At 31.9% G+C, this 27,097-nt stretch overlaps 2 protein-coding genes across 4 annotated transcripts; one reads left to right on the top strand and one right to left on the bottom strand.

Moving 5' to 3' along the window:
* Nucleotides 1-939: 939 nt before the first annotated feature.
* LOC126821848 (methionine synthase reductase) lies at nucleotides 940-11,436 on the bottom strand. The gene is made up of 14 exons (XM_050550374.1): nucleotides 11,341-11,436; nucleotides 9,952-10,099; nucleotides 8,977-9,127; nucleotides 8,180-8,297; nucleotides 7,112-7,547; nucleotides 6,684-6,827; nucleotides 6,236-6,321; nucleotides 5,574-5,730; nucleotides 4,448-4,628; nucleotides 4,151-4,193; nucleotides 3,576-3,768; nucleotides 2,829-3,043; nucleotides 1,650-1,888; nucleotides 940-1,212 (listed from the first exon to the last, which is right to left on the bottom strand). Exons 2-14 carry the CDS (start codon nucleotides 10,096-10,098, stop codon nucleotides 1,133-1,135), a joined length of 2,190 nt encoding a protein of 729 aa, XP_050406331.1. The 5' UTR covers nucleotide 10,099; nucleotides 11,341-11,436; the 3' UTR covers nucleotides 940-1,132.
* A 22-nt stretch (nucleotides 11,437-11,458) lies between these two features.
* LOC126821850 (limb region 1 protein homolog) lies at nucleotides 11,459-26,165 on the top strand. Of its 3 annotated transcripts, XM_050550380.2 has the most exons (15): nucleotides 11,459-11,630; nucleotides 13,118-13,211; nucleotides 14,362-14,392; nucleotides 14,903-15,042; nucleotides 16,008-16,111; nucleotides 16,659-16,785; nucleotides 17,227-17,295; nucleotides 19,595-19,659; nucleotides 20,457-20,541; nucleotides 21,708-21,794; nucleotides 22,210-22,286; nucleotides 23,348-23,425; nucleotides 23,911-23,984; nucleotides 24,529-24,686; nucleotides 25,240-26,165. In XM_050550380.2, the coding sequence occupies exons 1-15, from the start codon at nucleotides 11,568-11,570 to the stop codon at nucleotides 25,479-25,481; spliced, it is 1,494 nt and encodes a 497-aa protein (XP_050406337.1). In that variant the 5' UTR covers nucleotides 11,459-11,567; the 3' UTR covers nucleotides 25,482-26,165. The 3 variants fall into 3 exon arrangements, with proteins under 3 accessions (XP_050406337.1, XP_050406339.1, XP_050406338.1); XM_050550382.1 differs by lacking the exon at nucleotides 25,240-26,165 and having other exon boundaries at nucleotides 24,529-24,691; XM_050550381.2 differs by lacking the exon at nucleotides 11,459-11,630 and having other exon boundaries at nucleotides 12,815-13,211; nucleotides 25,240-26,164.
* Nucleotides 26,166-27,097: the final 932 nt, after the last annotated feature.

Raw genomic sequence — 27,097 nt, 5'->3', positions numbered from 1 at the left:
TTAAAATCTGTAAATCTAAAATTCACCCATGGATGCTGTTTTGCTGGAACATGCTGGACATGTCCTACGCAAGTCCGCAAACGTCCGACCAGGAATATTCTGAATCAGACATTAAAATATGGTGAATCATATTCAAAATTCCCCAATATATTAACTGTACAAAGAGTATAACTATTAGTAATCTCAATTTTTGTTGAACACAGGCGAGATTGATGAAGTAATTAAGTTATTAACTCTTTTATGGTGTCATATGCCCATCTTAATACATTAACTAGTCAAAAGATTATTACTTGTTGATTAGAAAGACAATCAACTTCTCACCTAATCTTTAACAGTCACTCAATTCACAATCCAGTTAATTAGTACAAACGTCAAATAATTCAACCCATAAGAAATCTGCCACTTTAATAATTAACAAAATTATTTGCTCCATTGTAGTTGCATGAAACCATTTGTCATATGTAGAATCAAACAAACCAGACAATAACTGAAATACTGTGGTACATGGCCACTTATTCAGTTGCATGCAGAAAGAGCTTGACTTTGACTTATGTAAATAAATTACAACCATACAATGGAATGTGCACTAATGTATAAACACACATAACTAGATAGTATACAAGAATATCACTGCTCTGACAATTAACTGCTCCTTTAACACATTACATTACATTGATATTTTATCAAGACGTAAGCATAGTTGCAACATCACTCAGTAATAAACAGTAATTGTATTCCATAGATCTGTGACCTGTATATTAAAATTACATGTTTATCAAACCCATCTCTCTAGTCTGTAGGCAAGAACCCATTATCAGCCTATGACAAGTCTTGGCTCTACAGTCTACATGTAGGTCTTATATTAAAGTATGCTTCTAAAGAAACCAGACACAGGGATAAAATATTGAAAGATGTCAAATACAAAGAAATTCAATCACATAGTTTACCATAAAATTTATTTTGTATACTTGCAGTTAAAATTTTATCACAGCCATGATTATATAATATAGTGTTTATATTTAAATAAATATAAAGTTTCTTGTTTAAAAGAGTCACATTTCATGTTCTGTTTTGCAATATTAGAACATATTGACTGTTAATTCATATTAACAAGTTATCAGTCATAAGTTTATTATGTCCATACATCTTCAAAATACCTTCTGTGCAATCTCATTTTCATCAGATAACTTTTTGCTCCTTCTTCTGATAAACCTAGAAAACATTAACAAAAGAAACAAAAATATAACAGAAACATTCCACAATTTATAGAATAAAAGAATTAATGTACATTGTACATGTATGTTAAACCATCGGATAATTCATGTATAGATCTACAATGAATCTCACATACCTCCATATTTTTCAAATACAATGTATGAAAACTCTTAAATTGGTAGGCTACCAAAATAATGTTTCTTTAGTGATGTTATAGAGAGAAAATAATTGGCATTATTAAAAAAAAAGGCAAGTACCAGAGCTTAAACTGTTGGAATATCTAAATTAATATGCATATTCAACATTCACCAGTTAGTATGATTAATAGCAGATAATGATGACAAATTATTCTGATTTGCATAGACTCATTACTGTTTTTAAAGTCTCAAGATGGCAATGGATGTTTTACCTCTATCTATAATCTTTATACATACCCATTTTAGTTTTAATTATTTTAGCTAAGGCTTCATTAACATCTTTAGCCATATTTTTAGCATCCCCACAAACATAAATAAGTAACTTTTCAGTCTCTATCAATTTACTAATGGCATCTGTCTCCTGAAGCAGAAAATCTTGCACATATCTTGGTGAATCTTCGGGCTGATCATCTCGAGAAAAACACACACATAGTTTGTTTAAGGTTCCGGAACCATGAAAATCTTCCAATTCCTGCCTTTAAATATGTAAATGAAAATTCTTATTGACATAGTTTAATGTTTATCTGTTGTATTGCAAGAAGGAACTAAACTTAAACTTTAAAGGCACAACAGGCCAGATTATTCACATAGATCTCAAAAATCAAAACAATGTACTATTTTATCCTTAAGGTGTTACACTCAAAAATGTTTTTATATTATAAAACCAAAAATTGAAAAGCTGACATTCAAATTTTGGGTTCAGTCCCCTAGCCACTTGAAACCATGGGGATGCTCAATTATTAGTTGGGACGTTGCAAGTGGACAGAATTTTGACTGAGTGATGCGGAATTCAGTAATGTCACAGTTCCGTCAGTCCCGTCACTGAGGGAGGCTCAGTGAGTAAGACATTAACTCGCTAACCTGGGGGATCCCGTGTTCGATTCCTGCTTTGGTCGAAAAAGTTCATCAGGAATTTCCCTGCTCAGTTCCACCTTCTAAGTGGTGCAGGATGGAGGGCCTGGCAAGGGATAATTATAGTTGTTTGGATGGGACAGAAAACCGAGGACCTGTGTACAAAATGGTGTGCACCTAAAAGATCCCTTGACAGTTGGAATACGATATAAGAGTAGGCCATAGTACCGCTGTATGTGCAAGATTTCCGTCATAGCACACTGTATGGCATATGCCTGTCTTCATTAGCCCAGTCAGAGCAGAACAGCATTACGTTAAACCCATTTCATTTTCATTTCCCGTCACTGAGGTGGTTAGTAGAATCGGAATGTACTTAAAAACAACGAATATGGTTTCAGCTGTTATGGTTGGTTGAGATATTTTCTTATGCAGCCATGCATGCTTCATAGCCCGAAATCCTCCTTTCCTCACAATAGTCACTATTTCGTGAATTCAATTCCAGAACGCTCAATCAAGTATCACCCATCATTCTGAAAGAGAGAATTCTTCAAACTCTAAACTTACTTGAAAAGATAATCTTTATTCTTATTACGACACCCATAAAACAGCCATGTTTCACCATAAGTAGTTTCCTCAACTAATGACTGCTTCCGTTTCTGTCGCTCCAATAAAAATCCTATAAAAGGAGCTACACCTGTACCAGGACCTATAAAAATAACAGGACAGGAAAGGTCTGTCGGTGGTCGGAAATGTTGGTTAGTCCTTGTAAAAATAGGAATCTGAAATAAAATCATAGACCTGATTATAATGATAAGTAGTACAAACGATGGAGAACTGGGTATGAAAGTCATATTGGGGAATATATATTCAATCCACTCAGTATGATTATCTTTAAAATATCTTGTGACTGCTTATCATTATTTATGACACGTCTTGCAAACCTTGGATAATGCTGTTGTTAGAAAATAGACAAGGGCTATCATGTATTAAAATTTCTTTTGTTGAGAACGTTGTCTTGTATCAAGTGACCAGAAATATATATCAGCAAATAACCTAACAAACAATGTCTACGAAACTGAAATTAATCCGACAAGATGATCCATCAGATCATTGGATGTTAGAGACAACAATATAAGTCCACCAGGGTTCTTAATCCATTTGGAAATGAACCAACCAGATTTGGGTCATCTTGCAAAGTTTTAATTCATTCTTAGTTGATAGCCAATATATGTCTAATCCACATGAAATCTAAGATATTTAATTTACTTTCTGGGATAAAATCTAACTGAAAATACAACTTGATAGTTTTACCTGGATATCTTCATTAAGAGATAAAGATGACATCTGACTATTGAGATCTTCGTTATTTGTCTGTATTGATTTAGTTATGTTATCTAACCATCCTGTACAAACTCCTTGTCTAGCTGTACATCTGCCATTTCCTTCTGGTATCTCTAATACATTAAATACAAACTCAAGTCTATCTGGGCATGCAGACAGGGCACTGAAATATACATAACTATTTATATTTAGAATTAAAACCTGCAAAAACATTTCCTACTATAGCAAGTCACTCGATTACACCTCATATTGTCAACTCAAAATCCCCAAAATAGACTGTGTGGTAAACGTAACAGCAGTTAGCGAAATTGAATTAAGACACTTTATCCAAGTATTCCAGTTTATAGATCAGAGTACAAATACACCATATACAAAAATATTCTGGAAATCAGATACTGTGTAACTCACATGACACAAAAAAAAAATCTTGTTGATATTAACCACATATTCTCATATTTCTCGCGAAAAAAGGGAAGTAATTCTATAAAACATTTCTGGTTAAAACCTGAAGTATAACATTAGCTTAGTTATCACATATACTGTACCTGCAAGCTGAATATGGTCTTGGTTTTAATCTGCTTGTATGTTCTGAAATAAGAAAAATTACAATGAAGAAATCAATTAACATTAATATCTTATAATCTCGTACTCTTGTAATTGTGTTCAGTGAGATATCATTAACATTCAAAATTTAAAGTGCATTATCTGTAAAGAACTCTGCCCTGTAGAGTGGCCTTAAGAAACATTGTCTAAAAACAAAGAAGTGAAGATATATTTAATCATATGGTGGTTGGGTCGATAAATGAGCAATGAATCTTAAAAAAACTCTAATAGATTCTTACCTAAAATACTATGTAATGGTGGATGGCAAGAAGGAAAAGCGGTTAAAATGTCCATTATAGATAAAGACTGCTCCCTGATAAACTGGGAGTAATCATTAGAGCCCTGCTTACTACATAATTCTTGGAGCCTTCTTTTCTCTCTTGGATGGCTTGTGTGCTCAACAAACACCCTTAATAAGGCCTGAAATTAATCAATATTCACAAATTAAGTAATTAGTAAAGTATTACCACAACCATTTCAGAATAAAAGTACAATTTGACATGCCTGACAAACATAACATGTATATAAATAACATATCTTTTATCCATCTATGTATCTAGGCAAAGTTTAGGAATTAGGCCAAACCAATTGTTAAAATTCCAAAACTTAAATATTAAGAACTAAAAGCTTTTGAGCAGAGTCAGTAACCAACTACTTTTTGTTTTTAAATTAATCTTTTTCCTTTAACATACATTATGCAAGAGCTAAATCTTCTTATTGCAGGTCTTTCTTTAGGTCTGAAATGTTATCTAAATTATTAATTAGACATTAATTAACTTATCCAGACCATAATCAAATCTCGAGGCCATCGCTAGTCAGCAATATTTACTGGAATTGAATACATTTTGTGATGGATAATTTAACGTCAAAATGGATAATCAAGACTTTATTTTTTATCGTACCGACATTAGTAATGATGATCGTGGCTAGGCCTAAAATTCAAGCGCTAATATCTTGGTTCAGAGTGGAGCAATTTGACTGAAGTTTTCAGCACATTCCCTTTACATTATCTATTTTTTAACTATTATAGCGAGAACTGTCAGCTCTTTATCTAATCTCCCATAATGCCCCTTTAAGAAATTTAAGGCAATGTTTTAAAAAAGTGCTCTTGAAGAATAAAACTTCAAATGAGTGTAGCCTTATTGCTATCTAATTTTCTGTGAATTTAGTTCTCTATACCTAGTTATTTCATTATTCTTTAACATCTTATTTCAACTGCAATATGTGTATAATTTATGAATGCATAGAAGCTATATGCAAAATTAAATTGTTCTAATAAAAAAAAATTGTATGAATTTTAATAAGACATAAAATTCTCAGTCCATTGCATACAGGCAGCACTTGTCTCAAAATGTTCTAACATACCTTTTTAGGGGGTTCTCTGATATCAATACATGTGAGAAATATATGACGTAATGTGGCTTGTTCTGGTATGTGAGGTGGTATCACAGCTCTTCTCTTTTTTGTATCAGATATAATTGATAAATCTACAGTGGTATCAGCTTTTTCTAATACATTCAATCTACAAGAGATTTTTCATGATGCGTATTGTGATACAGGTGCTATGATACGATTCATATAACAATTCATAACCTGGTCAATATTTATCAAGAAAACAACAGGATGACGATAATTATTATTCCTACCGATGTCATAGAAATAAAACTATTTTATATCACGATACTGATGTGGATCAAAATAAGGACCAAAACAATTTAAGAGTGTTTGTATACCTATGGATAATGTCTGACATGGATAATTAAGAGTGACAGGTTACTTACTGAAGAGACAAAAAACAATCGGGAAAAATCGATTCAGCATCTCGCGATTCAATACACGAATTGTGAGAAAGTGAATCGCAATACATCAATTCAAAGATAATATTGTGCCAGCACTAACATTTATCTCACTAAAAGATATTAGGATATTTGTGAGAGAGCATTAGTAATTCCAAAAGTCACATAAAATAATAACAACACATCAAGCATTGCTTGAAAAAGAAAAATGGCCTCCCCAATACTTCTTACCTTTTTAGTAGATCATTTACTTCATGTTCATTATTTGGACAAATAATCGACACAGCGTCACCAGGTTCATAGGTTATTCCACGGTTCTACAATAATACAAATTAAAAGAGAGCACAATTATGTATCAATACTGAATAATACTTATTAAAGATACTGAAATATGTTATCTAAACTCCTCCCACCAATAACACCCTATGCTGTGAAATAAAATTGAGTCATATGTTAGTCCCAAATTGACCTAGTATGTGTCGGATGGATGTTACACTCTAACTCTCTCTCATCTGAATCTAAATATTAACTTAGGTTTATTTTGTCTCAACAAAAAATGTGTTGTGAAGACTAAAGGGGGGTAACTCTGTACCAATCACCCTAACTACTTATTATCTCCCCTTTGACTACAAATGTAATTGAAGGGAATAACGAATGATTAACAAATATCAGAAAATACCTTAATATCCAGTCCTATCTTTAGAGTTTTTTTAACAGAATCATTTGATGTTAGTATTGTAGCTGAGGAAATTGCTACCATTTTCACATCTGAGTTTGCAGAAGGAAAAGGATAGCCATTTTGACGGGGTAAATCTGTTAAATCCTAGAATAAGAAGGGTAAAAGAAAGTAAATAATATTATGTTTCTGTATATATAACTATGCCAAGTTCTGAACATAAGGTAGATATGTAAGTATATATACAACATTAAGTGATAAACCATATAGTACCCCACCTACTTACAATTATAACTCAATATTGTTATGAAGCTAACTTTTTCCACACACATTATAAAAAAGAAAAACTCATCAAATTCAAACACATAAAACTGACACAATAATATTTCAAAAATTGCCTAATCTGCAAAAAAAAAAGAAACCTTTCTTACAATGGTGAGATTTTCATCAAAGGTCACATGAATATAAGATGGTGGCATTGCAGGTAATGTTAGATCACTGTCTGATAATGGTGGCACTGTAGAAGTCAAACAGGGAATTGTTTTTGAATCATTTTCATTTCCAATATCACTACTTGAATTGTTCCTGCTACTGTCCTGACCAAGATCAGAGCCCTGATCCGTTATGGTTTTGTCTGCATTTGATGCTTTGTTATCTAAATGAGAATCATTATCAGTCATTTGAAGATTAACTACAGTATTCAAATCTGTTTTCTTCTCTAACGGGTCTAATATTTCCCTCTGATTACTGTTCATATTAGACGCAGTATTATCCATGGTTGCATCTGTTGGCACTGATGAAATGTGGAGTTGCTTTTTCAAAGATTCAAATAGATTATCCAGCCAAGGTTCTACCACAATCTCTAACCTATTCATAGAAAAAAAGAAGAAAAGATATACATGTTAAATTCCAAATATATCAATAATAGTTGATTTCAGTACTTTAAGACCATTTGGCTTCATCTCAAGAAAAACAAAACAAAGCATCCGTTATGTCTAGATTCAAAGAAAAATAAACACAGCACAGTCAATCCATAATGTGAATCAAAGTGTCAGCTACTCCAAGCCATCACAAGAGAACATACCCTATCACAGTTAGAAGTAGTATCCTGCCTTGTGCATGACACCCACCTCAACCTTGCAGACAAAACGGCTATACTATGCTCAATAGTCAATAAGATACAACTGGATAGTAATGTAGACATTTAAAGTGAGAACAGCGGATTTAAAACTAGAAGAGAGAGAGAGAGAAATGGGGTTTAACGTCCACTCGACACAAACTAGGTCATTTCGGGACTAACATATGGTTTAATTTTATTTCAATAATTCACTTGCGCGTAGGGGTCTTTAGCAGTGGGAGGAAACCGGAGGAAAACTAGAAGAAATCGCACTGATTCATAACTGAGATACAATACTAGGGCTTTCTTTTATCCTTGACACATTTGACTGATTTATATCCTAATCACAATGACAAAATCTAAATTATAAACCTAAACTTACCCTACACCATCATCTGCCCAGCCAGGATTATAAAACAGTTTTGCACCCAATTCAAGAATCCGTTTGTTTAAGGTTTTCCCACAGTTACAAAAGTTCGTATAGTTTGTGTCACCTAAACCTAAAATTGAAAATAAAAATCTGTAAAAATAAAAGTTCAGCAAACAGATTTTAAAAAATTGCATTATATCTACAAAAATAGGTTCCCGTAAGATTAAGTGGATCAGAATTATTTTCATTTATTTTATTTATGCCCTTTCTTATGAAAAATAAAAGTATAGATATAATATGCAAATGATTAATACGCTTAAAATCAATCAAGTAATGAAGAGATCCTATCATTAGCATCTGAATTGATTGTCATCATGTAGTGTCTTGTAGTTACGAGTAGCGTAACTATAGACCACCACACTACAACCAGCTGCTAAGTAATCTATTTATTACCGGTAGTAATACTTCAGAGAGTACTTTTAGAATTGAAATAGAATATACGATTCCTTGATCACAATTTTAAGTTGTGTTGTTTTCAGTAGGAATTTAAACATCAAAGGACTGGTTCTTTCAAATTAGGAATAAACAATTGGTTTTGATGATATAACTTTGGTGGTAGCAGATGTTAATTAAAACTATATCACACCCACATAATAACTTAACCTGTGAATAATTTTTAAATTAACATAAAAAGGGTCAGCATACCCACATCAAAACAATGCCATAGTAAGCCATGCAAAAAAACATTTCGAGTCAAATTATAATTTTTCTTATACTCTAAATTGATCATATAGATGTAAATTACATACCCAATACTGTATAACTAAGTTGACATAAATAATCCTCGGGTAAAGTTTTTTTTCGCAATCTTCGTAGAAATTTAGAAGCTGTATCAGGAGCATCACCTTCCCCAGTTGTAGATACTACAAATACTGCACAGTTTTCTTTTTCCAAATTAAACTATAAATAAAACAAAATATACAAATTTATAACCATAAAAATATATGAAGTACAAAATAATAGAAATCTATATAGGTAAGGTATTGTGTATCATTTTATCTACCTAAACTAAAAATATCAATAAGTCTTAAAATCAATTTTACTAGGTCTAAATGGGTATATCTCTTTGTAGTTAATCCATTTATCCAATGCTAGCTACAGTCATTCTGTGTTGAAATTTACAAGCTAATCAGATTTAGTAAAAGCTACTGGTACATCAATAAGTCAGCAACATTTTCGTGTCCCATAATAAATTCGCCAGTTGTAAAGTAGCTAAGTCTCTTACTGTTCTTTGGAACCTTATATGGATGAAAATGAGTCGAAAAGCACAATATTGTAACATGGATGCATTCTATCTTTTAAAATATATTATTGAAATTTCTAATCAGTTATGTTAGGTAAAATAGGTGAGCAGTCCAAATGTAATGGCACAAGCCGTTTGCACTCAGTTTGTCCAGTTTACAAATTAATCGTTAGGTTGTTAGTGGAACAGTCATGTTTAATTACTGTACTTCCACGTTGACTTGTGGTGATTTGGTTGAATTAGTTTATCAAGCTTTCTCATTACAAATGGCTCTTGAGACCATAAAGAACTGGATGTCTGGAACTGATTTTAAAATGTGTGTTGTGATGGGATATCAGGAGCCCATATTTTCACGGTAAGATAACAATATCAATATTGATTGAATGGACCAATATTAGAAAATAATTTGCATTTTTAATGTTGAAGATTAAGAATAATATTGAGTTAAGAGGTAGCTCCTGTAAATAAAAAGAATACCAACTGTTTTCTCTGTTTGACTCATGCAATGAATATCAGCATGAAGACCGTGATTCTCGGCTTTATCAGCGATTTCCTCTGCAATGGCTTTAGCTTGTCCAGTTTGAGAACCATAAAGCAATAAAAATCGGTTCTTTGTATTAATGGGCATCCTGTGAAAATATTAAAATATTAAATTAGGTATATTTTATTAGAATACTGTAGTACTTGGAAATGTCTGAAATTTGTTTTTGCTTATTGTTGCTTTTTTGCCAGTTAATGGCCAAGTAGGCTTGAATTTATAAAAAAGGTCAGGGATTGTACATTTAAAGGAGCTAAATCGCTAATATTTGGGATCAAAAAATTGACACAAATGGGTAACAATGCATATAATAATGTTATGTATATAAACTGATTTACAATCAATCGTTTCCGTTTTTTTATTCTAATTTCAAGTCAGATATGTTCGACGAAATACACCAGAAGTCTCAATCGAATGACAATCTCTAGCGTCTGGTTATTCCAGTCTACACCGATAGTATTAATTACGCATGCTCTCCAGATAAAATATGACGTCACCATTTAAAGTAGCTGTCTCTAACTCAATATCATCCAAAACCTTCGACATTGAAAAGACAAATAAGTTGTCAATTTTAATCAACATTGGTGTTGTGATCTTACCGGGAAAAGATGGGCATCCGATATCCAATATTTAAGACAAAATAAACATTTTACGATTGGTACACGAATCGTGTACCATAATGCGTTTCAGCGCAATTTATAACAAGCGACTCGAAGAACGAGGTTAGACATATTTCACAAGTCATGTCAAACGGCGACTCCATGTTCTTATCTGGAGAGCATGCGCAATAAATACTATCGGTGTAGACTGGAATAACAAGACGCTAGATATTGCCATTCGATTGAGACTTCTTGCATATTTCGCCGAACATAACTGCTTTGAAATTTGAGGAAAAACGGAAACGATTGAATGTAAATCAGTTTATTTCCATTCATATTACATTATTATATACGTTGCGACCCATTTGTGCCAATTTGTAGGTCCCAAATATTAGCGATTAATTAGCTCCTTTAACATGACTTGTGGAATATGTTTAACCTCGTTCTTCGAGTCCGTTGTTACAAATGGTGCTGAAACACATTATGATGATTATGGTACACGATTCGTGTACCAATGGCAATGGTAAAATATTTATTTTGTCTTAAATATTGGATATCAATTAATTTAGAGGTTCCATGTAAGAAGAATTAGAATATAAGAATAAAATAATAAATAATGGAAACTTTACTACGGCTCAATAAATTACAATTGATTACGGCTCAATAGATTACAAGTACAACGTGGGGCTTACTATATTTATCTACTTTCGGTTTATATTAATTTCACACACACCTGTCTCTTAACGTGTTGCATTTCACAACCTTCTCCTTCGACTGCGTGAAGCAAAATGACAGTGTGACGTTTCGCGCACTGACCTCTCTCTACTGAAATGCATTGTGGGTACCTAATTTAAATGGCGGAATGACAACAATGCAGACGAGCGTAATGTACCACAGAAAATTATTACATGAATGAGCATCACACTGAAATAAGTTAGTTTTAATCAACACAAATTGAAGATGGATGATTATGATGTTTCAATTCAAGAGCAAGTTTTTCATAACGCCGTCAGGGAGTATATTGTAAGTCAAAAATGTTCCAGGCACAGAGCCAGGAAAGAATTAAAAAAAATGACGTTTCTGATTTTATTATTTGTGTAGTACCTTAGTAGGCTAATGCCTAATAGTTGGATCATCGTCAATAAAAGGCCTATACTATTTACCATAGCTAAGTTATAGACTAGAAAGCAGTATAAAACATGAAAATAGGCATGATTTATCGAAACTAGACTTCTCAGTGCTAGGCATGGAATAGGAGGATGGGACTCAAAACTTTTGACTGAATCTATCTAGGCATAGTGGATCATTTCGAATGAGCATGAGTGAGGGTCAATAAATTGTGTACTGGATTGTAAAATAAGTAGGCTAATCAATGATGTAAAGTAATATAAAATATTTGTATTCCTTTTCAACCTGGCACGTACTATATCCATAAAGTTTGATAATATTAAGAAATGTTTACCTAACCCATTATTAATTAGCCAGTCTTAAAATAAGACTCTGATCTGCTCCACTCATTCATTTTGTGTGACATTATTCCCCACCAAAATTAATCGCTCCAACACTTCATCCAGCAAGCCCCGTGAAAGCACTATCAGCCTGTGGTTCCTGTGCACTATTAATGTACTACTCTTCAATTTTAACTTAAGTTATTGAAAGTTATTGTAACCTAGCTGCCTAGAGTAGAGGAGAGTCTCAGAATTTAATGCCCATTTTTTGTAAATATCAGTTCGCACAGAACTTATTCCCTCCCAAAAGACTGTAGGCTGATAGGCCTACATTGCTCGAAAGTTAACTTTAGCCAAGACTGTTTTTACAAAAATTCAAATTTGTTCCCAAAAGTTATTAATATTGATCCCAAAAGTTATTAATATTGATCATTCCAAACATAAGGGTTGATCATTATCTGAGTTCACATTACTTTCATTTGATTTCATGCCACCATCTTTATTCTATAACTTCTATCCTTGAACATCACTGTTAGCTTCAAGTGCATTGAACTAAAATTATATTCAATATTTGAGACATATTGTAGTTATTATACAAATGTTTAGGTGGTTTTCAATGAGTTGACTGAAGAAGCTCATAAAAAAAATATATTGATCTGAATTGGTCTTTCTTTCCAATTCTATTAGATAGATCTAAGTTTAACTTGAAAAAATGTATAGTATTCAAAACAATTACATTGATATCCTCTTGTAGAAAGTGGTGGTATTCTTTTAAACTTAGTTAAAATCTATACAGTTATGACGAAAAGAAGAGTCAATATTACTCACAATCAAGGCATATTTATTTACATGACGAACAAACACATAACAACAATTGTGTTCAAGTGTGTGATATTTGCTAAACCATGATCAACTAGTCATTTTCGACTTCAGTCGTGTAAATAGCCCATTTATGTCAAATTGACAATAATATTTTTTTAATTATTATAATATGTGGAAACAGACTGTCTCGAACAGTAGTGTTCAGCCCCTATTCTTAATAACTGATATTATTGTTTTCAGATATCCCTCTTATTGTTTATTTTACTGTATGTAAGCTCATATGTTATAATATGTCAGTTCAAAAGAAAAGTGGATTCAGAAGATATGTATGCTGGTAAGTTTTATATTTTAATGGTGATTAGGCGTACATGTATATATAGTAAATTTAGTTTTAGCAAAATTCCTTCATGTTAAGAAAAAATTAATCATTGAATTGGGAAGTTCTCCCAAACCAGCATAACTTAGATTATGCATCCTTTCTTTGAAATGTTGGTTAAGCTCTTATTCATGTGTTACTGAAATCAATATTATAGCAAATTTGTTCATATTCAGTTACATGTATGTTGACTGAATAATTGATGCATTTGTGAGTTTAGTCAGTACCTGAACCTGAAGTATGTGGCATTATTACTAGGCATGCTAACTGAGCTATAGATTTACACACATGGGTTATTTTCAGTATTTATAGACTAAGTGAAGTGTAATAAAAGGTAAGCTTATCTATAAACAGGATCATGAGCCATCTGCTTTTCAAATATCAACATAGTATGAATATCTTCTCTCAACGAATGATAACTATCTGATAGGCATAATTAAGCAAAAGAACAATGGAATTAAATGAATATTCATGAGCCGAGGATATAATAAAAGTAAACTTATATGAATAGAAGCATAGAGGTACTTTATACTACTTTATTAGTTTAATACATGCAAATATTTACACAACAATGATATTGTACGTAATCGTATACATGTATAAGCCTACAACATATTTACACCTCCATTGACCATATCTTAATAGAGTCATACATTTCAATGACCCCTGCCTCATATCTCATTAAACATATATTATGCAAGAGCTAAAAATGACAGTTAATCTGCCTGAATTTATATCTTTATTCAGATTATTGAGGCAATGGAGCATGGCAAATATCAACAATTTATGTTTAGTTAATTTCTTTGCTAAATCTATACAATATTGTGAATGATATGGCAACGTAAAAGTATATCTCATTACAACAGTTACATGTACTGGGCTATAGTGATGTTTATCACTAGAACTAGAAAGATTTTGCCATTTTTATCTTTTTGGTCTGCATGGTCGACTTAACTGCTGTGGGGTTAGGTTGTTTTGATTCCTTTAATCCTGTCTTTAATTATTATTTTGCTCCTCAAAATTTCAATGTGCTGCAGAAAATATAGATAATTAATTACTTCCATTTTGTTATGTGAATAATTGAAAAACTGTGTTTTAATTTTTCTAGGACAAGAAGATGCTATTGTGTACAGAATATCGTAAGTAATATAAATCAATGGGAAAATGATTAAAATCTGTATTGGTGTGTCACAATTGGTTTATTTTTCTAGAATAAGATCTGCCTTATTTTTCCTCGTAGTTTCACATTTAAGAATAGTATACAGAATGAAATAGTCTGTGTTTTGCAATGTATTGTTATACTAACTTATGTATTGTAAAATCCAGTTTCAAAAGAAAAACCCTATTTTTATAGATCATTCTTCAGTAAAAACAGTTTTGCTTGCATAAGTTGAATTACTCTAATGAATTTTTTCAAAATTAGAATTACAAAAACCCTTGTTGAAGTATTGATATGATAGAAAGTTAGTCTTGATACAATTAAGTATAGACAGACATCAAATATAGATACACCAGAGAATCCATCTTATAGCACTATAAACAAAATAAGATATTTTGAGTTGAATTGATACTGATCTGAATATTATTTGATTCAAGAGTTTTCAATTGATAAATTGGATAATTATTTTGGTTGTTTTGTTTCCCTTCAGATTATGGCTATGTACATTTACACTGGCAGTATCTGCAGCCGCAGTTATGTTATTACCAATATCTATTGTCAGTAATGAAGTTCTACATCTCTATCCTAAAAGCTACTATGTTAAATGGTTGAACAGTTCACTCATAAATGGTAAGTATTTAATTGGCAAACCATCACATTACCATCAGTATTTGTTATAGCACCATTTTGATCCCAAAATGTCAATCACCGTAATATTTTGCTGAAACCAACACAAATTAATTTAAAAGGATGTCTTGCTTAAATTATATGTAGTTTTGATAAGCCAGGGTGTGCAGTTTGAACTAGCATGACCATCAATAAATTGAAGAATTTTGTAAAATATTAATGGTATAATGATTATGTGTACAAAGTATGATCTACTTTAAATACAATCACAACGATTTTATTGATTATATTAATTAATCTCAGGTAGTCGTTCATCTGTTAATCTATATTGCTCTTTTAAAAGTATGTGTACCGTGAAGAACTGACAATTTCTTGAATGTATCCATTATATGCCCGATCTATAAATGCCCACCATGTGATCTGTTAATCATTGTCAGCTGTTGTTATATCTAACCTTATTAAATTAAATACAGTAGACTTTAACATAATACATGTACCAGATTACATACAGGTTCAGTTTAAATTAAAAAATCCACATCAATCACTTCCATACATTATAAATCACATTGACATGCTGAAAGCTGTATTTCACATGATCAAAATAAAGAAATTGGCATGTGAAAGCCAGAAAAAATTGATAAAACCCTTATGATTTCCTAGCATTTTTTTTTTTCTCAAAGTGGTGGACGAAAATGGATGAAAAAAAACAACCAAACTTGCCCTATATTATATAAATATTTTGACAGCCAGTTAATGTGGAAAAAAATTGCAAATATGATTTAGTTTACAAAATGTAGGTCAGTATTCTTATAAGAGAACCTAGATTTATTGAGAAAGGTGAGAATAAAATGATTGATGACTTCTTTTAAGTAGGCAGACACTCTAAGGTATAAAGACTAATATATCTCTACTTTACTTGGTGTTATTATAAAGACATTTTTAAAATGCATTGATTTTGTATTTTTTAGGATTATGGAATCAGGTGTTTTTATTTTCAAACTCGGCTCTTTTTATATTGATGCCATTTGCCTACTTCTTCACTGAGGCAGAAGGTTTTTCAGGATCAAAAAAGGTAACGGAATAATTTAGATATTAATTTTTGGGAATTCATCGGTTTAAATCATAATAAATGTGAATGGATATTCTTACAATTAGATTATGTGCACTAGACTAGGTAATTGTTCCATTCAGGTCAGAGTTTTACAGTTCTCTTGAATTTCGGAGGGTTGGTCGCCGAATGATCTATCATTGAGTCGAGTGGCGTGGTTCCCACACTTGTATGTGACAAGGAATAAGGTTTTCCTGCTTAACCTTGTGGGTTTTCTCCCCGAAGTCATTTTCTCCCATTATGCGATGTTAGTAACAAAATTACTTAGCTTCTGTTTCTCTCTCTTTCTCTCACTCTTGTATTTCTCACTATGAGTAACTTTTTAAACTAAATTTTATGTACAGGGTACAGAGTTTAGCATGTTACAAAGAACAACTAACTTGTATTACAGAATGCTCCCCAGTTTACTACATTGGGTGTATTTGTTTTTCAAGAAGAAAAAAAACCTATAATATAACCTAGTGGAATGTGTTTCTATTGTGAGAATGTATATATCTTTTTATATTTGAAGGGTGTTATGGCCAGAGTAAAAGAAACAACGATTGTTTTAATTTTATTAGCAATTTTAGTATTAGGTTTAGCCTTTGTGGCATCTGCCCTTATAAATGATGATCAAAATAGCAAAAAAACTTTATTTGGTAAGTATGTACTTTTATAGTAAATTTTGTGTTGAAACATAACTTTGACCCAGTTTTGCTGTTGATTTTGTGTAAAAGATATTCCTATCAAAAACTGTCCTATTTTAATCATAGTCCAGTTGGCAGTGCTGGAGGTGATTGTTTCACTATAAATAATACATGTATGATATGGTCAATTATTTTTGAGTTACTGAAATTCTGCACCTTTTGATCACAAACTAAAATGCAGCAAAAAGTTTTCAAAAAGCTAGAAAAAAAGTGGCATATATAGGATGTAGACAAGAATTATCTGCCAAATTGTTTGAATGGGGAGCAGTGTGTTGTACGAGGATAGAAAGAGCCAAGTATTTTTGGACAGTAAATTTTCTGTAACTAAATGTCGATCTATGTTGAGGATATGCAAATGATTTCATAAAGAGTATTGTATGTTTATTCTTTCAGATATGTGGAATATATATTTACCGTATTTGTATTCTTGTATATCCTTTCTAGGAGTTTTAGTATTATTGTGTAAGTATATTTAGAAAATGAACTTGCATCAGTTAACATTTTAAATTATCTAAAGCAATTACTTTAATTAATTTTGTGTTGAGCTGGGCTATTTTATACACCGACTTTGAAAGAGTTAAGCTTTCACACCAACTTGTTAATTATTGTGTGTATAAATAATAAGCCAAATTAAATTAGAGCAAATTTGTTTCATCGGAGGGACTAACAAACATTGTGATCAAGTAGCTGAAATAATGTTGTCAATTGATAGGAAATGTACAATTTGTGTTAACAATTTAAAACTAGAACTGCGAAGCAGTAATGACGGGTTTCACTGGTGCCACGTTACCCTTGAACTTATGTCACTTCCGGTACCAATGAAACCGTTAAACAGGTTTCCACATAAGCATTGCACACATGAAATAAAATGGACGCAGAAACAACCAAATCCAGCAATCAATTCATTTGCTACATGTCAGTGATCCTGTCAAAATTACATTACTTCCGGTGATAATGAAAATGTTAAATTGGTTTATGAAATCAGAAATAGCATCATCACATGGTGAAAATTTTATGTAAATCCTATAATAATTGCCACCTTTATAGACCAAAAACCTTGAAAAATGACTTGTAGAAAATCGCCTATTTCTCTGCAACCGTACAAGTTAGAAACCATTTTGAGGTATCTGTATGATCGAATGAGTTCATTCTATTTGTTGATTGGAATCAAATATCATAATTTTAAAAACATTACAAATCTGATTCATTTGAATAAAATATCTGTTTTGAAGGCTAAAAATACAGTTTTTGCCAAAATGACGTTACTTCAGGTGATAATGAAAATCTTAAATTACTTGTATGAAATCGTAAATGGCATTATGTATCACACAGTGAAAATTTCATGAAAATCGAATAATAATTGACACTTTTATTGACAAAAAACCTTAAAAAGTGACCTGTTGAAAATTGCCTATTTCTCCGCAACTGAACAAGTTAGAAACCATTTTGTGATATCTATATGATCGTAAGGGTTCATTGTATTAGTTGATTTGAATCAAATATCACAATTTTAAACAAATAACAAATATGACTCATTTGAATAAATTACTGGTTTCGAAGGCTATAAATACAATTTTTGCCCAAATTACGTCATTTCCGGTGATATTGAAAATGTTAAATTGGTTTGACCTAGTTAAAATTGACATTACACATCAAATGGTGTCACTTTTATGAAAATCGAATAATAATTGACTCTTTTACAGGCAAACTAGCGTAAAAAGTGACTCATGCAAAATTGCCCATTTCTCGGCAACTGCGCATATTACAAATTAATTTTCACATACATTCTCTCCGTATAGATTATTGCTACGAGTTTATGAAAGTTACGAAGTAATATTTTAAAATATGAAAACGCTGGATGGGTTGTAAATAGCTTAATTTTACACCTTTTTTCACCTTTTAATCGAAATAGCCCGAAAACGGAATCGAAATTAAAAAAACTGGTCCCAACATTTTGTGCGCCTTTAAAGAGCGCACAATTTCAGTTATACCAGATTTGAAAAAAAAAAAATTTGCTTTCGAAAAATGGTACCTAACTGTCAAAATTGTAGTTTTTTGTCAATTTACGCCACTTCCGGTGCCGACAGATAACACTATTGGTAACAAAAAAAATGGCAATTGAGACAACGGAGCATATGAACTTTGTTTTATACAAATCGAACAATAAATAATTAATCTAGGACTGAAAAACTGAATTAGCCAATGGGGGCCAAGGAAAATTACCGAGACAAAATTTTTTCACATTTTTGCCCAAGTCAGAGGACTCGTTATATTTGTGTAAAACACGACCAAAAAATATTCATAAATAAAAAAGTTTTTTGTAAAAATTTAAATTTTCTAAATTTAGCGCCTAATATCTGCGAAGATTTGCCGAAAATTATAAATCAAAAGTAGCGTAGCTATGTGCCCCGTCTCCGGCTATGCCAAAATGCATCCAAAGTTAAAATCCAATGATTATTGTTAAAATTACTGCAATATTTCTAAAAACGATAGCTTCGGTGATTTCGGACATTTCGCATTGTCGCAGAACGTTCAAAATAGCTTTATCCTCTAAGTCACACCCACTTTTCCGATAAAACCGAAGAAATCGTAACGATCCGACAATCAATTGCTGAGATCTACTCAAAACAAAAGAAGAATAATAATAATAAGAATAATAATTTTAACAAAAACAATAGTGTTTCACACAAGCTACGCAGTGTGAAACCCTAAATATTATGATTCCTTTTAGTAAAACTAATAAACATGATTCTATTTTTAGTGTGTACACCTGTTGGGTTCGCTAGATTATTCACTGTTATGGCCCAGTTAGTTGTTAAACCTAAGGTATTATATTTGATAGTTAAATCATTTTAACAAAAAATTATATTATTTTGATTACATGTTTTCTGATCATGAGCGTTTGCTTTTCTTAACAATATTCAATTATTGCTTTTGATCACTTATACACTGTGTTCAAATTCATGACATGAAGAAGCCTGTAGTCTCGGTTACCAAGAACCTCCTAGTCTTCATCGTAAGGAGGATCTGGACCAGTTGTCCCCATTTGAAGAAATGTGAAGGGATAATAACAGAACTCCCGGTCATGCATGGGCAAAGGAATTTAAAGCTATAGAGTGCTATATTTATTGTTTAATTCCTTTTGGAACTGTTAATTTTAGCGATTTAAAAACGAAAATAAGTAAACCTACCGTACCGGCTATTGCCGAATAGGTCCAATTGTGATGAGATATGTACAGCAATTGTATTTATGTTTATAAAACATTTTTAGATAATGACTATATCTGAATATTTTTATTTGTTTAAATGTGTGAGACAAAAATGATATTTTAAAAATAGTCTATGTACTGAAAGATAGCTGAAGTTATGAGAACGCCAGTAACCATGGATCTTTCCTTGACGGCTTTGGCAATGGATTGAAAGTAACACCGATCATATAATCTTTATGTTTATATCTACTATAACTGTTGCTAAGGGGGTTGCTGCCCATGATCATTTTTTTGTCGTGTAAATTCTCCAGAATCACTATGTGATAACCTTTAAAGCCTGCTTGGATAACCCTGATGTTTCATTGACTGGCATTTTATAATAAAACTTTTGATTTATTTTTTTTAATGTTTTAGTTATTTCGTGATATAGATGAAGAATTATGTACAGCAAGATTAGAAGGAGAAAATATAGTTCGTAAAATACAGTATAGAAATACAGGTAATTAGCAATAAGTATTGGACAATCTTATTAAAATACAGATCTACATTTAGTTCTGTTGCCTTATACTTTCAATGGCCTCCACTAAATGAATATCTGAGCGGTTGTAGTGGGAGGTTGCGTCAGGGGTCATACGAGCAGCTAAGTGGGTATTTGAAAATACAACTTTTGCTTTGTCTTCACTGCCAATGCCTACCCACAGTTCTGTGCACCGCATGCCAAGAACTCGCCACAACCAGAACGCAGGTTATATAACATACTGGTATGGTAAAGACAAGTAAAACTAAATTTTGAATTATAAAAAACAAACCGAAATAGGATCTGTTTTTTAATCAGATTGAGTATTGGATATCCAAGTGTTGATATGAGACTGTTTAGATGTTTAATAGATTCATTAAATTGAAATATATTGCCTGTAACTCCCAGAGTTATTACCTTTGCATATTTTATAGAATCATGTGAATGCTTGACAGTCATATGTCTTGTTTAGGTTATAGAGAGAAGAAGAATCCTATTGCAATTCAGTAATTACATACAGACCTTTGCTGACTGACACGTTGTATTGTCTTGTGATTACTTTACCTGTAAAATTCATTATCTGATGAAGCGGGTTGACATGAGGGTTGTCACAGTATTGTGATGTAACTCAATTTGAAAAGTTTTATGGACACAGATTCGAAAAATAGATGACTGAATTGAAGTGGTTCATCCTTATGACCAAATGAACAAACCAGCCAGTTTTAAGCAATATCTGAATACAAAAGAAATACGGTATGCCTGACCTGTAGTATATTGTCACCGTTTTGGTGATACATGAATCAGAATTTCAATATTCAATGTAGTAGTCTAATTACAGGCCTAAAATCATAGCTTGATCGATAAACATTCTGACCAGTAGGGTGTTTACAAGGCTTCAGAGCAATAACCCTGTAGCAAATTCATGCAAGACCTTGAATTTCAATAGGGTTCCTCTTGACAAGCCATACCAACTTAGCAATTTTGAAAAATATAAATCTGAGCAACTCTGTCCTGTAAAGTGTTTATATGAAATTGGTTGAACTGAGAGAGAGACTCGCTACAATAGTCCTTCGGTTCACAGAATGTGGACAATAAAACTTATTAAAACAAACACCAAATGAAATAACATTTATTTTTCTTTAATTTAGCTCCATGTCAAATAGCCAATGGACATCCGAATTTAGAGTTATTACAAGATCAGTTAAAGGAAGCTAAATCAGAAATCCAGGAATTAGGTAATAATCTTTTGTATTAATTTATATATTTCAAAGAGCATGCAAGAATCAGTTGGCCTTGTAAAATGTCCTTCATGCTATTTGCCTTTGTTGCAGTGACATGATGGCTGAGTGTCTAACCTGTGCTCTTTAGATCTTAGGGTCTGTATAAGTCATGGTTTTGATCCCGGTTTTATAGGATGCTAAGTCTGTCTAACCAGGTGTTTTTTTCTGTCTACCCCGCTTTATTTCCTGTGTGGGAGGGAGTTATTGAAATAAAATGTGTTAGTCCCTAAACGATCTGTTTAGTGTTCTCCCTCAAGGTCATATTGCGGACTACCAACCATCATAAAAAAAAATTGTGCAGTCTTACAACTTATGTAAATATTATTATGTTGTTTACAGCAATGATTTCAGATTTATTTTACCTTTACAGAAAAACGTCAACAAGTATCATCTTTAAGGCGTAATCTAGTCTTTCCAATAGTCATGCTTTTGTTATTGGCTTTAACTGTGAGTATTTTAATAAATCAATACATTTTTAAAAGTTTATTTCAAAACTGTTACCCAGGATATTATTTTTATGTCAGTGTATTATTTTAAAAAATGCCTTGTACCCCTGATCATATCTGATCCAGCTCCAATGTTCACAGGGGAGTGACAAGTACAACCACCTCAACAGCAGCAACAATAGTTTTCCAACATGTTTTTATGGACAAGTTTTAGTTTTCACTAAAAAAAATTAAGTTCTTTTTGACTGAAAGTTTGTATTTAAAATATTGTGATGTTTAAAAATGATGACTGATTCATTTTTTCATTGAATGCCTTAAAGATACATTATGGGAGATTCGATAATAGTTAAAAACTAGATAATGTAAAGGCAATTTGCTGAAAATTTCATTCAAATTGATCCACTATGAACCGAGAACTAAGCGATTGAAATTTCCGCCTAGCCTCGATCAGTACGATAAACAGCAGAGTTTCGATTATCCATTTAATCGTTAAATCTTGCTGAAAATTTCAATCAAATTGATCCACTATGAACCGAGAACTAAGCGATTGAAATGTCCGCCTAGCCTCGATCATCATTACTAAAGTCAGTACGATAAACAGCAGAGTCTTGATTATCCATTTAATTGTTAAATCGTGAAGGAAAGTTATGCAGTAAATCGGCTCATAATCCACTAAAGATCGCAGGCTAGCGATGCCATCTAGAGTTGATTATGGTCTGGATAGGTTAATTAATGTCTAATTAATAATTTAGATAACATTTCAGGCCTAAAGAAAGACCTGAAATAGACAGATTTAGCTCTTGCATAATGTATGTTTAATAAACCTGACTATTTGATACTATTTATTAACTTTATAAAGAGCTAACTAAAATGTAACAATAACTTGCAAAAAGTTTATAACTCAATGGAAAACAACAAAAAACATACTTTGTTATTCAATTTATGATAATCAAAATAAATCTTTATAACATAGGTTCAATAGATTGTAACGTGGCATACTTCCAAATTGTCAAAAAATATATATTGCAAAGTTATTTTAATAAATGGAATATTTTATTACAGGTTTTTAGTGTTTTACTTGTTGCTCACAATACTCTATTACTGCTGGTTGGTATAAAAGCATTACCCAGAGGTGCTAAGGTATGCTTCATTTAATTTTGTTTTTTTATTCTTTATAAAAAATATTCTTCGTATGCATATCAGCAGCTGTTATATTCCATGTAGCATTTCTTTTATTAAAATCCAAGACTGTGACAAATTAACTCCTTACTGAATATTCAGCAAATGGATGGAATAATCCCAGTGATATGGTTGGAAAATTGATCAATTATAAATAAGTAATATTCCCCAAGCCACAAAATAAAACCATCTGAGTCAATTAAATAGCTGTGGTGCCCCGAAGAACTAGTGCACTGTTGTACAGTACACAGAAATATTTACATAACTCAAGCGGTGATCTAAATAAGCAATAGTAGTTACAGGGATGTACTGGTATGAGACACATCCTTTCTATAATTTTCTTCAAAAGAACCAGGGTAGTCAATATTTACGTGTTCTGAATTGATAAAAACTTATTAGTACATAGAATTTCATGATAGAAACTGATATTGTTATTTTTGTTTAAGGATGCTGTTATTGGTATATCTTCACTATCGGCTTTTGGTCCAGTTGGAGCTGTGGTTGAAATTCTACTGATTTTGTATCCTTTAAAATAGAATGCTGGCTTGTAAATTTATGATAGACCAAACGAAAAAGATTTTCTTTCATAAGTGGGAGCAATCAAACAGTTTGGTTTGTTTTTCCATAAATAATCAGACAGTGCAGAACAATGGCTCAACAAAACATACAACAGTATGGCACCGACAACCCGAAATGTCCCCAAAAAATATAATGCCAAATTAATCCAAATGTCAAAATGCTGGAATACACCTCTGTCAGAGAAGAGCCTAGAGTTAAGTGGTTGCTGGTGTTCCAGAAAGAATAAGCATATCCTGCCTTGTGCAGTTTGTAGTATGACTTCATGAAGTAAAGCATGTTACAGAAATTTAGAATACATGATAATACAAGTGTGTAAAAATAGAAAAACTCAAGAAAAAACATAAAAGTCAAAGTTGTTCCCCTTGAAACAACCCCCCCACGTCCCCACCCTCCATGGTTAGTAATTTGGTATTGCTTGGTATTAACTTTTAACTTTAAATTTTGAATTAAGATAATTTAATATTACTTTCCTTATATAAGAACAGTTATATAATGTCTGCATCTGTTGTTGGACTTTACAGTCTTCCAGGTTTTCGTCATTTACAACCAAAAGATCACGACACTGCCATGGTGAAAATAATTGCTAACTGTGTTATTATTCTTATTTTAAGCTCAGCATTACCAATACTCACTAAAACCTTGGGTTAGTATTGATGATTTTCACTAATATTATTGTTATTTAGTCTCTTTTAACAACAATGTAAAAAGTGTTCGTGTGGGTGTGTCCCTTTAATTTGAGACAAATTTAGCCTGATATACAGAAATCAATTGATTTCTTTATCAGAATAGAAATAGGGGATAGCCATGGGTGGGATCTACAACACTGCATAAGGGATCTGAAGTCTGTGACCAGTATAATTGTATTTTTGAACCTGTGACTGTAAAGCCAAACAAGGTATAGAAGATATATGATTTGTTAGTCTCGAAATCACTTCATCTCTTCGCTAGGCATTTACTTATTTAGAATCTAGCACAATTTCTGAATTTATTACTATGCAATGTTTCAACAAGAATAGTCTCATCTTATCAAGCAAATGATACAAATCACTTAATTGTGTTGAGTAAATGTTAAACCATGTTTAAATGTTGTTATATATAGTCATCATCCCTGTCTGGTCGTCATTATAGTCATCTAATTTATTCTCATGAGACGAATCAACCTATATCTTCTGTAAAGTTCTGTTTTTGTTTTTCAGGTATCACAAACTTCGATTTGATTGGAAATTTTGGAAGTATGGACTGGTTAGGTAATTTTTACATCATTTTCACCTACAACTTAATATTTGCTGTGTGTACAGCTCTTTGTTTGGTGACCAAATTTACACATACAGTGAGGAGTGAAATATATGATAGACTTATTACAGCATTTCGTCGCGAGAAGAGAACTGTTTCTTTTTCCGTTTCCTCGACAATGAATGGTGGTTTAAAAGAAGAGTAATGCTAGAGATGTGTGTGTGTGTGTTTTTAAGATTTAAATGGAATCAGTATTTGTTAAATGTGTTATTATAAACAGTGATATGTTTTATTAAAGTGTTAAATGTGCTGCTGCTCAAAAAAAAGGATTATACGATTTCCGAACATTCTAACGGGCAATTGAACAAATTTTTAATTGTTAAAAAAGCGAGATTTGATTATTTTGTTGCTCTCATTAAGTGCTCAAAAGTATTTCGTCCATTTTTTAAATGAAAGGAGATATAAACTTGCCAGTTCCGTGTAACGAACATATCACATTATCAGATATTTTCATATCTCATCAAGGAAGACCAAAGACTATTTTGATCATAAGCGGTGAACAAATTTGTTATTGCATCTTTTGTAGTCTTCAAAACCTTTAATGAGTGCCAAAACCCGATATGGAAGATGTGTAAATGTCATGTATTATCAATATTGTACTTGCGGTTGTGGAATGACTTTTATTTTGTATGGATATTATCTAGAATTCATTTTATCAAGTGAACAACTGTGCTTATCATGTATTGATTAATCTAAGGCCACACAATTTGAATTTCTATTCTTTAGGAACATCTGTTAAAAATTTTCTTCTTATTTCTTTAGGAAAAAGACTAATTTTAAAAACCAAAAGTACATAAACATAAACACACTTGTATGCATATACTACTTCTGAATTTTATTAACATGCTACGTTTCAATACACATACAGGTATCGTTATCAAGCTGTAATAATACCTGTATGTATATTGAAACATAGCTGATAACGATACCTGTATGTGTATTGAAACGTAGCATGTTAATAAAATTCAGAAGTAATATATCCATACAAGTGTGTTTATTTTTAGTGAATCTATTTCTATATGTCTTATAAGGATTAACCAAAAGTACATGGTTGCACTTTTAGTTCCTAATTCTAGAGTTTTGAAATTTTAAATTAAATATTTTTCATGTGATCCAAGTGGCTATTTTTTTATATCCAGACTGTGAATAACAGAAAATCAATTGGTGTGGCCTAGGGCTTCTTAATGGTACCGTTTGTATCTTAGTGAAAAAAAGATTAGTCAGAAATATATGAAAAACAAAAATTAACCAAAATTTACTTGTAGATTGATAGGTGACTGGGTACCTTTTAAAGGGTTCTTGTTAGATATGCATGTAATTTGCTTTTGAGACTTCTTAGTTTAATGTTTTGATGATACCTGTAATAGCCAGTCATTGTTGAATTGAAAATGTATGTCATTTATTTGTTGACAAAAATTATTTTGTTTGTCAATAACACTTATAAGAGTTACATGTTTTTGAAATCCAAATTTACAAGGGTAAGGAAGTTTACACAGGTATGTACCCAGTCTGAAAGTTTCAGCTCAAAATAACGAACAATTTGGAAATGATTGCCAAAATAGTTTATAGGAGCTTTGTAACACTTTGAGATTGCTCACCACCAAGTTTGAATTTTTTATATATGCCCACGTTGAAATGTGGTCGTATATTGTCATTGATCCGTCAGTCTTAGAGGCTAAACTTATCATCCGCTTAACTTGAAATTTATACACAGTGTTTATGTTCATCAGACAAAGGATCCTACTGATTTCCAATATTAAT

This window comes from Patella vulgata, chromosome 5, assembly GCF_932274485.2.
Source record: "Patella vulgata chromosome 5, xgPatVulg1.2, whole genome shotgun sequence".
NCBI classification, from domain to species: domain Eukaryota; kingdom Metazoa; phylum Mollusca; class Gastropoda; family Patellidae; genus Patella; species Patella vulgata.
The sequence above is the reverse complement of the archived record's forward strand: the minus strand, read 5'-3'. Positions and strand labels throughout refer to the sequence as shown.

What these genes read in the sequence shown, in the direction of transcription:
- LOC126821848 (XM_050550374.1), bottom strand. Translation starts at nt 10,098, where the DNA reads ATGCCCATTAATACAAAGAACCGATTTTTATTGCTTTATGGTTCTCAA. An exon ending in TTGATGAAAATCTCACCATT is followed by an intron (nt 6,828 to 7,111) that starts GTAAGAAAGGTT and finishes TTCTTATTCTAG; the next exon opens with GATTTAACAGATTTACCCCG. An exon ending in AATAATTAAAACTAAAATGG is followed by an intron (nt 1,213 to 1,649) that starts GTATGTATAAAG and finishes AATGTTTTCTAG; the next exon opens with GTTTATCAGAAGAAGGAGCA.
- LOC126821850 (XM_050550380.2), top strand. Translation starts at nt 11,568, where the DNA reads ATGGATGATTATGATGTTTCAATTCAAGAGCAAGTTTTTCATAACGCC. An exon ending in AGGAGTTTTAGTATTATTGT is followed by an intron (nt 17,296 to 19,594) that starts GTAAGTATATTT and finishes TTCTATTTTTAG; the next exon opens with TGTGTACACCTGTTGGGTTC. An exon ending in AGTTAGTTGTTAAACCTAAG is followed by an intron (nt 19,660 to 20,456) that starts GTATTATATTTG and finishes TTAATGTTTTAG; the next exon opens with TTATTTCGTGATATAGATGA.